Source organism: Arachis duranensis, chromosome 7, assembly GCF_000817695.3.
Source record: "Arachis duranensis cultivar V14167 chromosome 7, aradu.V14167.gnm2.J7QH, whole genome shotgun sequence".
In the NCBI taxonomy this organism is placed as follows: Eukaryota; Viridiplantae; Streptophyta; class Magnoliopsida; order Fabales; family Fabaceae; genus Arachis; species Arachis duranensis.
The window spans coordinates 14,303,119-14,316,996 of NC_029778.3; the positions used below are offsets into that span (position 1 = coordinate 14,303,119).

General features: G+C 32.9%; 2 protein-coding genes across 4 annotated transcripts in view; one reads left to right on the plus strand and one right to left on the minus strand.

Annotated features, from left to right (window-relative positions):
• Positions 1-974: 974 nt before the first annotated feature.
• On the minus strand, positions 975-7,052 carry LOC107457945 (tRNA threonylcarbamoyladenosine dehydratase-like). Of its 2 annotated transcripts, none has more exons than XM_016076144.3 (11): positions 6,804-7,052; positions 6,483-6,526; positions 5,783-5,876; positions 4,995-5,142; positions 4,359-4,571; positions 3,850-3,984; positions 3,222-3,356; positions 2,674-2,889; positions 2,145-2,269; positions 1,681-1,738; positions 975-1,211 (listed from the first exon to the last, which is right to left on the minus strand). In XM_016076144.3, the coding sequence occupies exons 1-11, from the start codon at positions 6,896-6,898 to the stop codon at positions 1,095-1,097; spliced, it is 1,380 nt and encodes a 459-aa protein (XP_015931630.1). In that variant the 5' UTR covers positions 6,899-7,052; the 3' UTR covers positions 975-1,094. The 2 variants fall into 2 exon arrangements, with proteins under 2 accessions (XP_015931630.1, XP_020983163.1); XM_021127504.2 differs by having other exon boundaries at positions 1,089-1,211; positions 2,150-2,269.
• Positions 7,053-8,125: 1,073 nt separating this feature from the next.
• LOC107457929 (protein ABA AND ROS SENSITIVE 1) overlaps positions 8,126-13,878 on the plus strand; it is a gene marked incomplete in the record, with an annotated part of 6,551 nt that continues 798 nt past the window's right edge. The window contains 6 exon segments of one of the 2 annotated variants that reach the window (XM_016076118.3): positions 8,126-8,612; positions 10,065-10,299; positions 10,949-11,061; positions 11,548-11,647; positions 11,796-12,003; positions 13,115-13,376. In XM_016076118.3, coding sequence (XP_015931604.1) covers positions 10,976-11,061; positions 11,548-11,647; positions 11,796-12,003; positions 13,115-13,376 — 656 coding nt within the window. 2 annotated transcript variants of the gene reach the window in all.

Here is a 13,878-nt window from a genome sequence, read left to right on the forward strand (position 1 = left end):
TATAATTGTGATTTTTGTGTATTATGTTTGTTATTATCTTTTAAAAACAAGTACCAAAAATACTAAAAATATAATATATAAAAAGATCATCAAGAACTTTTAGATTTGTTTTGATCACTATAAAGTAAATATTTAATTTTTTTATTATTTTCAGTATCCTCTTTTATAATTGTAATTCTCATATACTATGTTTTAGTATAATTTTTTATAATATAGATTATGATTCCATTAACAAAGATAAATTAAATAAAAAATTAATCATAGATAATAATAAAATCATAAACGTTGAATTCTAAATTAATATTAAGAATAAGATTATTGAGAATACTAGAATAAGAGTACGATGTAAAAAATACTAAAGTAACATTTAATACTTAGAAAATATAACATATTTGATTAAATATTCTTATATATATATATAATTTATATTTTTTATTTTTATTTAAAATATATTTTATCTATTTTTATATGTTATTTTTCTTTTAGTAAATAAATATTAATTTTATTATAAAATTAACTAATAAGATGTATTTAAATATGTAAATTAAAATAATAGAATAATATAAAAAAATTTAAATTGATGTCCATTTTAGTAATTTTTTATCTAAAAGTGATTTTGAATGGTATAAGCCAAACAACATTTATTTTACTATAATCCATTTTAATACCAAAATTACCAAATATAAATCACTTTAACACAAACTTACTTTTGATCAAAATCAAGTTTGCAAAATCAATTTTATGCAAACGGATAATCCAAACACACTTAATTGTTTAAATGATATAAGACAATTTCGTGGGGTTTCCACTCAAACTAGAGGTTAAACCAAAACAAAAAACTTAATGTTGGTTAAATAACTAAAAAAGGTTTCAATGCATTAAATAAATATCAAATATATTTTTTGTCCTAAATGTGTATTCCGACAAAAACGAAAAGAAAAAGAAGCCATAATAAGGTTGATAAAGTAAAAGAGAAATAATAATTACAAGATTTTTAATATTACATTGTTGATCTTGTTACATACTTCTATTCTTAGAGCAACATGTAACAAGTTCCCTCTCTTGATTAAATTAAAGTAACAAGAAAAGCAGTATTAATGTGCGTAGCCAAAGTCAATTTCAGCTTGTTTTAACACTGCATTTACACTGTTGTAGAATTCAGGTTCCTTTTCCTTTATATCATCCAATGTTCTAGATTCATGCTCATCAACCTGAATTAACAAAGAATTGTATTATCTTACAATGGAAACTTAACTAAAATAAATTAAAATTTTATAGTAGTGGAGCATAACAAGGACAAACGAATTATATTCATTCCAATACCAATGAATCTGAGAGTAAGGGAATTATTCTCATTCAATTACCATATCAAAGTTACATGTTGCTTATTTTTATTAGTTGTTAAGGTATTGAGTTGTCTTGATTAAAAGGAGAGTTAGGAAAACTTATGATTACACAGGTAACTGTCATCAATGATTTTACAGGCAAAAACAAAAGTAGAAAATATGCTGACTGAAAAAAAAAACATTTAAAAAAAAATAATTAAAGAATTATCTGGTTATGGATGTTTCTTTTTATGCCTTTTGTTAGTCTTGTGTCATTAGTTATCGATATACATAAAATAAATAGAATTCTCGAGACAAAAAGCTTTTGTCTAAAATAATGGAGAAGCTAGATTACCTCTTTGAATTTCAAAAGAATTAAATTTGATATAGAAGCCGGCTTTTCGCAATCCCACCTAAACAAAAGAAATGCATAGAAGAACCAAGTGAGAAATTTTTCAATGAGAGAAAGAAAGATTATGTTGACATATTATAATCAATGTCATTTAATTCATTAGAGAAAGCAAAAGAGCAACATCAGAGGAAAACACATTTCAGTAAAACTCTCTTTAGTCCTAAGTGCCAGTTTTTGTGAACCTCTCTAGTTTTGTGAAACTTCTACTACTGAACTAAGCACAGGGCAACAAAAGCCAGTTTCAAATTATTATTAACAAATAAATAAATTTTGAAGAGCTTGAGGGGCGCACCAATATACATTGGAACAATCAAATGTTAAATTTAAATGGTCGAATGTAACCAAGAAATAGCTTGATAATGAGAACTAAGTAAATGATAATGGAGACAAAAAAGCTAACTGTATACCTTACAAGCATTAATTCATTAACTGATCGCCACATTCCTCGTCCAACTTCTTTCACAAGCTGGTCTCTAGCACTTCTTCCATGCCATAATTCTTTTACAATATACATCACTTCTTCAACATCTACCTGTAGAAGAGAAATAAACACAATAAGTAGAAGAAAATATGCTCTTTCAATATTTCATATATATGTCAAAATATCGCAGAAAACTTCATAATAAAATTTTTCTTACAGGCATGCCTTTGTATGGTCCTTTAAATTATGATGTGGGAAACCACAGAAAATAGAGAAGATAAAGGAAGAATTGGGATATTGGTGAATAAAGCAAGGCCACAACCCAAAATTCTCCCAAGACTAACATCAGTGCGAAATCAAGCATTGAAAAAGAAGAAAACAGCATAGGAAATGCAGAAAATGAAAGAAACAAGTTTCTGAGCATTAGAGTCTCAGGCTCTTGAAAAGTTAAGATATCACAGTTTATGGATAAGGAAGTTGAAATGAAACAAAAGGTTAAAGGGGTAGAGTTTTACCTGTACTTGCTGTGATGTTCCATATACTAACTCCTCATGCTCAATAAGGCGTTGATGGAGAGTATGGTAATGATCGATATCAAAATTGACTATCGGTTCTGTTTGAACTTGAAATCCTGCTAATTCTGTCACAACATAGGATGCCATAACTTGTCCAAATATTGCAGGGATTGTGCCTAACACCGGTATGATACGGACCCTGAAGCCTGGTACTATCTGACAAGAGGAGCAACAAATTAGAATGGATATGGCCAATGCCAATAAATATTGTGACAATCAATGAGAAGTAGCTACAAAACAATGAATCTTTATGAATATGATAACTAAAAAGTAAAATATTCTATATGTTAAAAATACATAGTTTATTGCAAAGTCACATCAGGCATCTTTCTACAGCAAGCATACAAAGAAGCCACCGAGATGAGCTGATGTTGATCTAAATATGATAACCATGAAAGAATGTTTATTAACCATGCTATTAAAGAATCACAAGTTGGACAGTGGCAGAATCTACTAGTGACTAAAACTGATTAAATAAATAACCTCACCTGGTAGTCTGAAGGATTTTCCTCTTCACCATTTGGACCCTTGAATGGAAGCAACTTAGCTTTGGGTTTTTCTAAAGAAAATACAACAGGGATGCCACCTTCAATGCCATGATCTTTCCTCAAACGGTGTCTCACCTATATAAAATTTCCATGAGTGAGTTGTATAACTTGTGCTAATAATAATAATAATAATAATAATAATAATAATAATAATAATAATAATAATAATAATTAATTACAGTATACCTGTTTTTTTACCCCAAAAGAAAAACAAAAAGGAATTACAAACAAAGAAAATCAAGACTAACAGACAAATGAAATCTGTTTTGGACAATTGACATCTAGCTGGAATTGATGGACATAAAAATCATATTTGTCAATCTTTAAGCACACAAGTGCACCTTTTCATAAGCAATGTACATATATTTTTCATAATCGTAAGTAGTAACTAGCATATGGAATGGAAGGGCAATAATTAGTTTATTTTTATGATAATTGAGATTTTAGGGTGTAATCTACTAGACAGAGTGAAAAATAATGTTCAATTGTAACAAAAATTAACATATATAAGTCCATATTCTGAATTTCTAGGAAAAACATTGAAAAGAAACATAAATGGGAACATTACAGATCGAGACAATGGATCATTAGTTGACTCTCTTAAATCAGCAATGCGTATTCTAGTTGGATCGGCTCTAGCACCAGCCCCAGTGGCAGATAACACCTTCAGGCCCCTCCGTACACAAGCAGCAAGAAGTGCCACCTATTACACTTGAACAAATTAGGCAACTGAAAGGTAAAATTCAAAACCAAGATATCTTAAAAGGAAAGATTTCCAATGATAACAGCTTAGGCAAAATACATAATTTTTTGTATCAACAAAAATACAGATACAAATGACTGAGCAAGTGAAATTAATAAATACATCTCAAATTTTATTAACTTTTGCAGCTTAGAATCTAAAAGAGTTGCAACATAAGTAACAGGAAACTGATGACTAAGAACCTCGAGCAGTATAGCAAACCAGGCCTCGTATCTAGGGTCTGTGCGGTATGTACATATATGGGAAAGAAATAATAAGAGGCAGTATGAACCTACATCAATAAAATTTAACAGGGAGTAATCTTTAGGAGATACCTTAGTATCAATGTTATCAATACAATCCAAGACAAAGTCAGGGTGGCCTGACAAAATTTCTTCTTCGGTAGATGAATCATATAGCAGTACTTTTGCATCTACTTGGCACTCAGGAAAGATAGATGAGAAATGCTCCTTAAGGCACTGCGCTTTTGGGATGCCAACATCTGCTCTTGTTGCAACAGCGTGTCGATTTAATGATGAAAGAGAAACCTTCTCATTAATAAATAAATAAGTATAAATATTGTATGGAAAATCTATGAAGTTCTAAAACCAGGCAAACTTTTAACATTGATTGCATAACCACTTTATCTTCTTATTACTTTGTTTTAAACCAAACCCTGCTTATTAATATTGCAACGATAATAGCATTCACAATGTAACACATTTGGAATCTTGCTGCTAGTTACAGATGTCAAAATCTTCAATGATTCATATTTAGGAGTTCCATTTTTAAATTGTGATAACCATTGGGAATTTGAGAGAATTTTGGACAAGAATAGGTAGGTTAAGACATGATAGTACAGTACAGCAGTACCAATCAGACCAAGAAAGAAGGAATCACAAAATGTAGAGAACACAACTCAGACATAACAATCAAACATGGGCAAGCGGAGAATCAATCACAGAAAATACCTGATCAAAGTCCACAAGAAGAAGCTTGCCGACCCCTGATCTCAAGAGCATAGATGCAGCATGACTGCCAACCCCTCCAAGACCAATGACCACAACATATGATGCACTCACTTTCTGCTGAGACTCAGAGCCAAAAAACTGAATGTTCCTAATAACAGAACGAAATTCCACCCCAGATAAAAAACTGATTAGTTGAAATTGAAGAAAATGAATTGCCCTTATACATCCAATTAATGAAAGGTTTATATGAAAAATAAATCATACAAAAATGGTTTTAAACATAGTGGGTAATGTGCTGGTGGTAGTTCTCGCAAGAAAACTTTGCAAAAGTTCCAACAACCAAATACATTAACCAATTATATATGCATTAACCAATGATCCCTAAAGTTAAAAGTTTATTTTTGCCTTGTCTTCTCATTCCCTAAACATGCCACAAATGTATGCATTAACCAATGATCCCTAAGCTAAAAGTTCATTCTTCTAAATTGTATTAAGGTGATAACATTTCATTGACTATACAATCTAGTGATGCGCCATTTAAATTGTAGACATTCATAATATACAGGGAGGATATTTCATGCCCCATTCATTCTAGAATTAACAGCCAAGCGCCCAAGACATTCACACTATTATACTTAGCTGTAAGAAAGGATGAAGACCAAGTATATTGATGGACAAGTGCTAATGTGTCTCAAACTAAAGTCTTAAAAAAAGTGCATCATGCATGTCTTACCAATTAATTATTCAGCAAAGAAAGAAATAAAGCAATTGGCAATAACATGAAATACCTAGTTAGATGTTCAGAAACAATCTCATCCTTCAGAAGATCTTCATTAACTGCCTTATCATTCTTCTTTCCAGCAATAGTGCAAGTCTCAAGACCTGCATGAGGCACAAAGTCCAGATGGATAGCATGTTAAAATTATGATAATTAAACTAGGATTTAGGCAGAAACTTGTCAGGTATCAAAAGTTGTTTATCAGTGATAACATATTTACGGTTAATATATCTATTTTGATCGCACTGCAAAAGGTAAGGGTAGAATGTGATTGCATCTTGTATAACAAGTAGTTAAAACCCTGTCCGTTCAATCCTCCAATCACCTCAAGAACTAACTCGTAATAGAAATAGCCGAATATAGCACACTATATTTAAGAAGTGATCTTATGCAATGATGTTATGCATGCAGGTTATTGTTCTTTCTTCGTTTGGTAACCATGTAGTGGCAGCATAAACATCACACTATACAGGTAAGGGAACACATTAGAAGGGTTCAATATATCACATATTCCAGTATTCCAATTCACCCCATAACACTACATCCCAGCTTGCTCTTCAGCATTGAAAAGTGGTGACTATGTATGGCTTCAACTTGCTTTACTTGCCGATATCAGGGAGCATATGATTGTAACTAAATAACTTCTTTTGTAGCTTTTGTAAACAGCATTACATGCATTCACTTCACATGTTTAGTTCAAAACCACTTACCATTTAACTCGGTAACATTCTTATTATACTGCCGCACCACTTTTCTGAAAACATAAAAATATACATTCAGATTTCAGCAGCGTTCAAATAATGTTCAAGCCGCCCAAAAAAATACATGAATACAAAATTAGTGACTCTCAACAGTATTAGTTGATCAAACTAAACCCAGAAGCTAATCTAACGCAAACCTTTAAAGTGAATCAACCACTTCACTTGGTTGGGTTATTAAGACAAACAGGTTATATGCAAGAGATAATTGAGTCAATAAAGGTGCAAACATTTATCATTGAAGAAGAAGAAAGAAAGAAAGAAAGAACTCACTTATGGTTTTGAAGGAGCCTAAGAAAGAAGATGGTAGATACAGAGCCAAAAAGAGCACCGGTTCCAACCAATGCTAAGTATTTACCTTTCTCCATTTTTCTCTTTCTTTCTCAAACGCAGACACGATTATGAAACACGAAAAACTTAAAAAAGCACCATTTTTTTTAGGAACAAATTCTTTTGCTGGGGAACACCGTGCGCCGTCGTGCTAATCGGAGGTTTTCTGGTTGTGTTGGTTTTGAAGACCGAATTAGACAGTTCGTAATTAGTTGTATCTTTGGGGGGTAAAAGCGGGTTTTTGATATTTGGGTCGGTGTGTAAGCCCAGCATGCTTAAGGCCCTAAAAAATAAAAATGTCTTAAATCTTTACAAACTTTTTCCAAGGTTATGTACCAACAACAAAAGAATTTTTTTGTTTTATTTTTCATAGTATTTTCAACTGGACAAGTTAAAAATTAATACGTCCTGAATTTAAGTTCGATTTATAAATTTATTGTCAGTTAATGAATTGCTGTATAAAAAAATAGAATTTAAATTTGTTGACACTTAATTAAAGAAATTTGTGAGCTGATTACTAATTGAAAACAAAAATATTCTAAAGGTAGGTAAAATAAATAAAACCCAAACAAAAAATCTCTATATTATACCAAAAACGAAATATTTGGCGAAAAAATAAAATTGAAAATGAGTTATCCAAACACCACTTACAAAGACTTAAAGCTATATTTAGCACAAAAAAAAGGGGCTTAAAGCCATTGATCAATGTTTTCCAGAAATACGACAAAAAAAAGTGTTTTCCAATAATAGAATTTATTGAATTCAGCTAATATATGATTTTAATTATTAATTGAACAAATTTTATAAAAGACATACAAAAGTTATCAATATATTTGCCAATAAAAAATTAATTTTATATATTATTAATATAAAATAATTTTACACATATATTCTTATCACATAATCAATGTTAATAAAAATAGTTATTTTTTATATTGATGGTGAGAATAATTATACGATTGTTTAAAATATTATTAAAATTAAATCACTAAAGTAATAATAACTTTTTAAAAAAATAAAAAATTCTATTATTTTCAATAAAAACTAATATTTTAAAAATTGAATTGGTGATCGATCTAACCGTGAACCAAAAACAAATACAGTTCGGTTTAACGATAGAAACCTTCTAAATTAAACCGTATTTAAACTATTGGACCGGCCGATTCGCGGCCGGTCGGACCGAATTGAAATTCGGCCGGTTCTGAGAAAACGTTGTCGTTTGATGTTTTTGACTTTAGGGATCCAAAATACCTCTTCTCCCTGGCTCAGTCATCCATTTTCCCTCGAGCCCATTCCTCAGACTCTCTCCTCTCCCAACTCTCTACCCTAGGTTACAATCTCGCCCACCGCTACAAGGAGAACCTCAGCGCCGCCGTCCGTTGCGCTCAGGGGCCACCGTTTCCTCCACTGCTGTGCCTTGTTCCCCCAGCCCCTTCGCCGGTCTCCTTCCTTCAGAAAGCAGAACTGCCCTCGACCACCGCCGCAAGGAGTGGGCCACAGCCGCTGCCCGTCGCACTCAGGGGCTTCTCTTTTCGTCCTTTCGGCGTTCTCCAAGTTCCAAGCTCTGCGTTTGTCTGGAAGCCACGTTGTTCTGCTTCAAACTCTGCGACTAACCCGCGCCCTCCGCCTAGCCGTCGAACTGCTCTCTTTTGTCGCCGACGTGAGTTCCCTAAACCTGCCACCAGACGATACACTCACACAACACCAATACTCTGCTTCAAACTCTGCAACTTCTGATTTCCATTACAATAAGTAACTATTTGATTTGGTAGTGGTTTGGATTTTTTCATAGACTGAATTAAAGTTACAATAGTTATGTTCTCTTCTCTATCACATTGATATTAAGCTTTGAATTCTCTTATTTCGTTTTAATTTTACCGTAGTCAACATGTTTGATGAAATGCTTTAACCATATTTCTGGTTGGTTTTATAATTTCTAGCTCTTAGAAACTTAGTAAATTGATTGCATGTGAAATTAGAATAATTGGATCTTAGTAATTAGGAAATTTTAGCTGCACAAATAGCATTTTTGTAGAAAACATATTAGCATGATGATTCCACTTGCATTAATGTTCTTCTGGTAAATTTTTACTGTTATTGTGAACTTGTTAATTTGCTAATTGTTCTTGTGTTGTTGTTCTGTTGTTCTTCTGTTACTTTTAATTTTTTTTTGTTTTTGTTGTGATTTTCTGTTCTTGATTTAAGCTGTGATTGAAGGTTCTTTGGTTTGGGTATTCTTCACTTTCTTGTAAGCTTAGCTTTTAATTCTTTGAGCATACACGGATCAAATCATTGTTTTCAGCAATGGTGGTTTTTGGATTTTTTTTTGGGTTGCTTTGTTTTAAATGTTCCTATTGTTAATTTTCCGAATGCCCAGTCAGTACTTGGTTGACTGGTTTTTCTCACTGATTGTATTTGATGATAAATTTTAAATTGATAACTCTATTACTGCTTTATTGTCTGTTTTTGTAGTTAAATTTTATTAAGGTTTCTTGAATTTGCACTGCCTATGTTACTGATTCACTGTTCCTTCATTGCTTTTTTTTTTGTTGTTAATCATTGTGATGAGCTTTGTTAAAATTGGGTTGAAAACTGTTAATCTTTCTTCATTTTTCACTGTTCTAACTTCTGTTCTTATTAAAAAATTTGCAATTGGCGATCTTTTGATTTATTATATGCTTCATGTTTTCATTGTTTTGTTCTTATGAAGGAAAAATTTGCAATTAGTGATTGTTTGATTCATGTTTTGATTGTTCAGTTATATAAAAAAAATTCTGTTTTCATTGTTTTGTTCATTGTTTGGTTGCACTGTCCCTGTTCTTGATCTCCGCTGACTTGCTACCCCTCCTCCATGTTGGATTTGTTTTGTTTCAGGCTTTGTTGTGTTTTTGTTTCAGCCTCTGTTGTGTGTTTGTTTCAGGCTCTATTGTGTGTTTATTGTGCAACACTATCATTTTTTGTTTTACTTTTTGACTTAGATACATTAAGACAATATTCTCTATCTTTAACTTGTGCATTGTAATTCAATCCAGCTATTTTTAATGGAAGTATAATTATGTTAATTGTCAACAAATTTGCAGCAAGTCATTGCATATTTTAATGATTAATTACATTTAGTTGGTGATATTTTATTTTAGGGTTTTAAATTTCAAAGATATTTAGGATGTTTATTTATAATTTATTTATTATTTTATTATGGAACAGTTGTTCCGGTTGAACCACGGTTAGACCGGTTGGACCAATGAACCAGTGACTAGAGCAGTTTGATAACCGGTCTGGTTTTCAGAACCTTGGTAAAAACATATCAACCTGCCTGATCGACCGAATCCATTCCCCCAAAACCACTCTGCGCGTCCACCATTCACGGCGCCACTGTCGCTGCCACATGCCTGGCCGTCGACGCTGTTGTTAGTCACCGGCAGCGAGTATCTTCTGTTTCGTGAGTTTCTTTGTGCATTTATCTGTTATTGCCTCTCTTGCTGCATCACATGAAAAACTCTATTTGTGGGTTTAAGGTGTCGTTGTCGTATTTGTGAATTGATGCATAAGATGAAAATATGAAGAATCTTAGTTGTATTGCTTTGTTATATATGAAACAAAGAAAAAAAGCTCTGTTTCCACTGCAATATTGAGGGGGAAAATAGAGCGTTCCCAATTGGAAAATCAATTTTGCAGTGCAAAGGGAGGAATGTTAAATTCAAAAGATTGTAATGAAAGAACTAATGAGAAGGGTGAAAGAAAGAAGCATTATTGTTATTAGAGAGAGCTGAACTTGGATTTCGTGAAAATGTTGACACTGAGATAAGATAAATGGAGGGGAAGATTAGTTTGTAACTTTTTAAAACTTTATTGCTGGTTTTGAAAGGGTTTTCATTATATAAACCTACATGAAAGTTGGGTATGAAATTCAAAATTCTTATATGAGCAAGCATCTGAAATGGAGATTGATAACTAGCTTTATTTTTCAAAAGAGTTGGATCACATCCTAATAACAGATTATTCTAAAATTTCTGAGCCAGTATGACATTTGTTCCATGACCCCTCTAATACGTGACATCGTTGAATTGACATTATTTAATTGTTTCTAGTCTCCTTAAAGAATAGGATCATTAATCATGGATGCACAAGCTAAGAAAAAGGCAGATTTTCGTGCTAAATTGGCCCAGAAGAAAGAAAAGCGTATAGATTCTCCCCTTGTAAGGTTTGTTCACTTAAATTTTCTCTTTTATCGCTCACTAACATCAGCTGTCTTGATTGCTATGCACATTATGCGTCTTAGGGTTGTTTAGCTTGTTACACAAAATGCTGCTATTGTTACAGACTCGACGCTATGAATGGATTCATTTATTCTTTTAGAAAAATGTTGACACTATAATCCTTAGACACCTTATGCTCATGAATTGAGTTCTAGCCATTTTGTTGATTTATTTAATTTTCTGTTTATTGTAAATGCTGGCAGCTATGTTTCTGTTTGCAACTATGTGGAAAGACACACATACACTCCGATTATGACTTGCTTATCTTGTTATAGCTACTCGTGTAGTCATGTACTTTGTTTTGTGCTTGTCAAGATATTCCTCTTTCTTGAGCTCACCAGAAAAGATTATTTATATCTTTCCTGTTTATTGTTGCTATTGATTTTGTTATTATTTTTTACTGGTTTGTCTTTATGTGCGCATGCATATAGGTATAATGAATTCAATCAACCTGTTTGTCGGGTTTGTGATCTTGTTCTGAAGTCTGAATCTATATGGGATGCACACCAAATCTCCCGTAAGCATCGCGAGGTGATTATATTTATGATTTGTGGCATTTATTTTTGGGGGGTGGTGTGTTAGTATGGTTTTGGTTCCCTTTCTGCTTGTTTTGCAGCCTCCCCTGCTTCCCAACATGTGCTTAGTGCAATGGTTTTGACAGTGTGGTTAATACCTGCAGGCGATTGATAATCTTAAAGCTAATGCAGCTGGATTAACTCAGCAAAACAATGCAAAGCCTGCTGTTGGTAACAGATTTCCCAAAGCCAAACCTGAACAACCTTCCGAACCACTATCCAAAAAGCCTGAACCTTCACAAGAAGTACCTAAAGCCCAGTCGTCGTCTGTGCTTCCACCAAATTTTTTTGATGACAGTGCAAGGAAAACCGGTAAGTATTGGTTTAGAAAAGTAACATTGTACGTGTATATACTATAATTAATCAGGTTGCACTTTCAAAACGTAGAGACTTGCACATATGTTGTTTATTGACATTTAACCTGAGGATATTCATTGGGAATTTATAATGCTTTGCTTAAAGTGAAATGAGAACTACCTTTCGTCATTACAAATCCCCTTTGTAAGTATTAATCTCTACCAATTGAAGTGGAGGTTTTCTTCAAACAACAAGGGGCTGGGTCAACTGCTCAAATGAGTAACCGCGGAACCCCCTTTAACACCCCTTTCCCCTTTTTCCCCTTTTTTCAAAGTTGGATTTCTAAGTTCTTTATTGAACTCATTTATTTGCAATCATGGTTAAAATGTAAAAAAGATTGGGGTTGACTACCAATCTTTTCAAAATACAGAAAAAGCTTCTCGTAGAAACTACCGATCATTTGTTAACTATTACAACTATTCCAACTATTTAATCAATTACTTCTTGGAAATGCTAAAAGTATTACTCAATTTTTTTATATGATACCGGGATTGATATTAAGAATCAGAAACCCATAAATTTGAATAGCAAAAATAAGAGTTGCTTTTGGATTATTACATATATATTTTAGTGGTATAAGGTCTAATCCCTTATTTGGACTAAGGTGGTTGCTAGAGTTAATAATAGTAATATGTCATAACTTATGTAGCCACTAAAGTTTGTCCTCACGTGCATGCTATATGTGGTGCTTGTTTAATATTGGTCCCTCGTTGGTTTTTACGTTGTTTCACTTTTGTTTACTGATGGAATCGCTGCTCTATATCCTTGAACCAACTTTTGGATTACCACTAATTAGTGGTTTTCATAGAAAGCAGACAGATAATTTTTATGTCATGTTCAATCCACGCTACTACTTGCTACATTTGGCTAGGGCATGCACTCTAATTTTTGAAGATTGTACTTTAGCGCAGCAACTAATACTCAATGAACAATGAACAAATGTTATTCTTCATAAACTTATACTGAATATGTCTATGGTTCTTTATCATATCTTTAGATATGTTACTACCACACCTTTGTTGCAAACTAATGTTAGCCTCTGTTTCATGGATATCTTGTCTTCCAGAAAAGAAATCTGATTCAGGAAGAAATGTGGGAGTTTCTGCTCAAAGTCAGGTGTCAAAGTTGGAGGAAAGAGGTCATTTTCGTGGTCATGATGCTGCGCCGTCAAAGGTTAGTCAAGCAACAACAGAGACTAGGCAGACCTCAGCCAAAACTTCTGATGCAGAGGACAGCCAAACAAAAGGATCTCTGCCTGAAGGCTTTTTTGACAATAAGGATGCGGATTTACGGGCACGTGGCATTAAGCCTGTGAAGCCAGATGTCAAGTAGGTTCTCACTTCCCACGACATGTTGATTTGCACATTTACTACTGCTTCATTTTGTAGTCGGGAGTTTTGTTGCATGGAAGTCAAAAGATAGGAGAAATATTTGGAATGTTGTGTGATAATAAGTGCCCAAATAGAGTAAGAAGAATCCACATTAGTTTTTTATCGGATTTTGTCAATCACACTTCAATTTTCAAATACTCCAAAAAGGGAACAGAAACAAGAATAACTCAGCATTAGATGATTGTAGATTGACCTTGTTTGTTCTTTGCATAATCACATCTAATACTGTTGTTATAGCCATGTCCGCTAATGACCTCTCTTGATTTCTTATTAGACTTTATAATCAGATCAATAAAGTTATAATGGCTGAGTCCATGTTATTGCATGGTACTTAGATTGTTTGTACATAACTGAGAACCTCCATGTTAATTAATTAGTTCTGTGAAAACTTATGTTGTTTTAAATTGCGTTGAAGATTTTCAAATTTGGTTAAGTGGAT

Bases quoted from the DNA above. Each gene is read 5' to 3' on its own strand.
- LOC107457945 (XM_016076144.3), bottom strand. From the start codon at position 6,898: ATGGAGAAAGGTAAATACTTAGCATTGGTTGGAACCGGTGCTCTTTTT. The intron at 5,877-6,482 runs GTAAGTGGTTTT...TGCCTCATGCAG, and splicing joins GAATGTTACCGAGTTAAATG to GTCTTGAGACTTGCACTATT. The intron at 3,357-3,849 runs GTAATGTTCCCA...AATTTTATATAG, and splicing joins ATGATCCATTGTCTCGATCT to GTGAGACACCGTTTGAGGAA.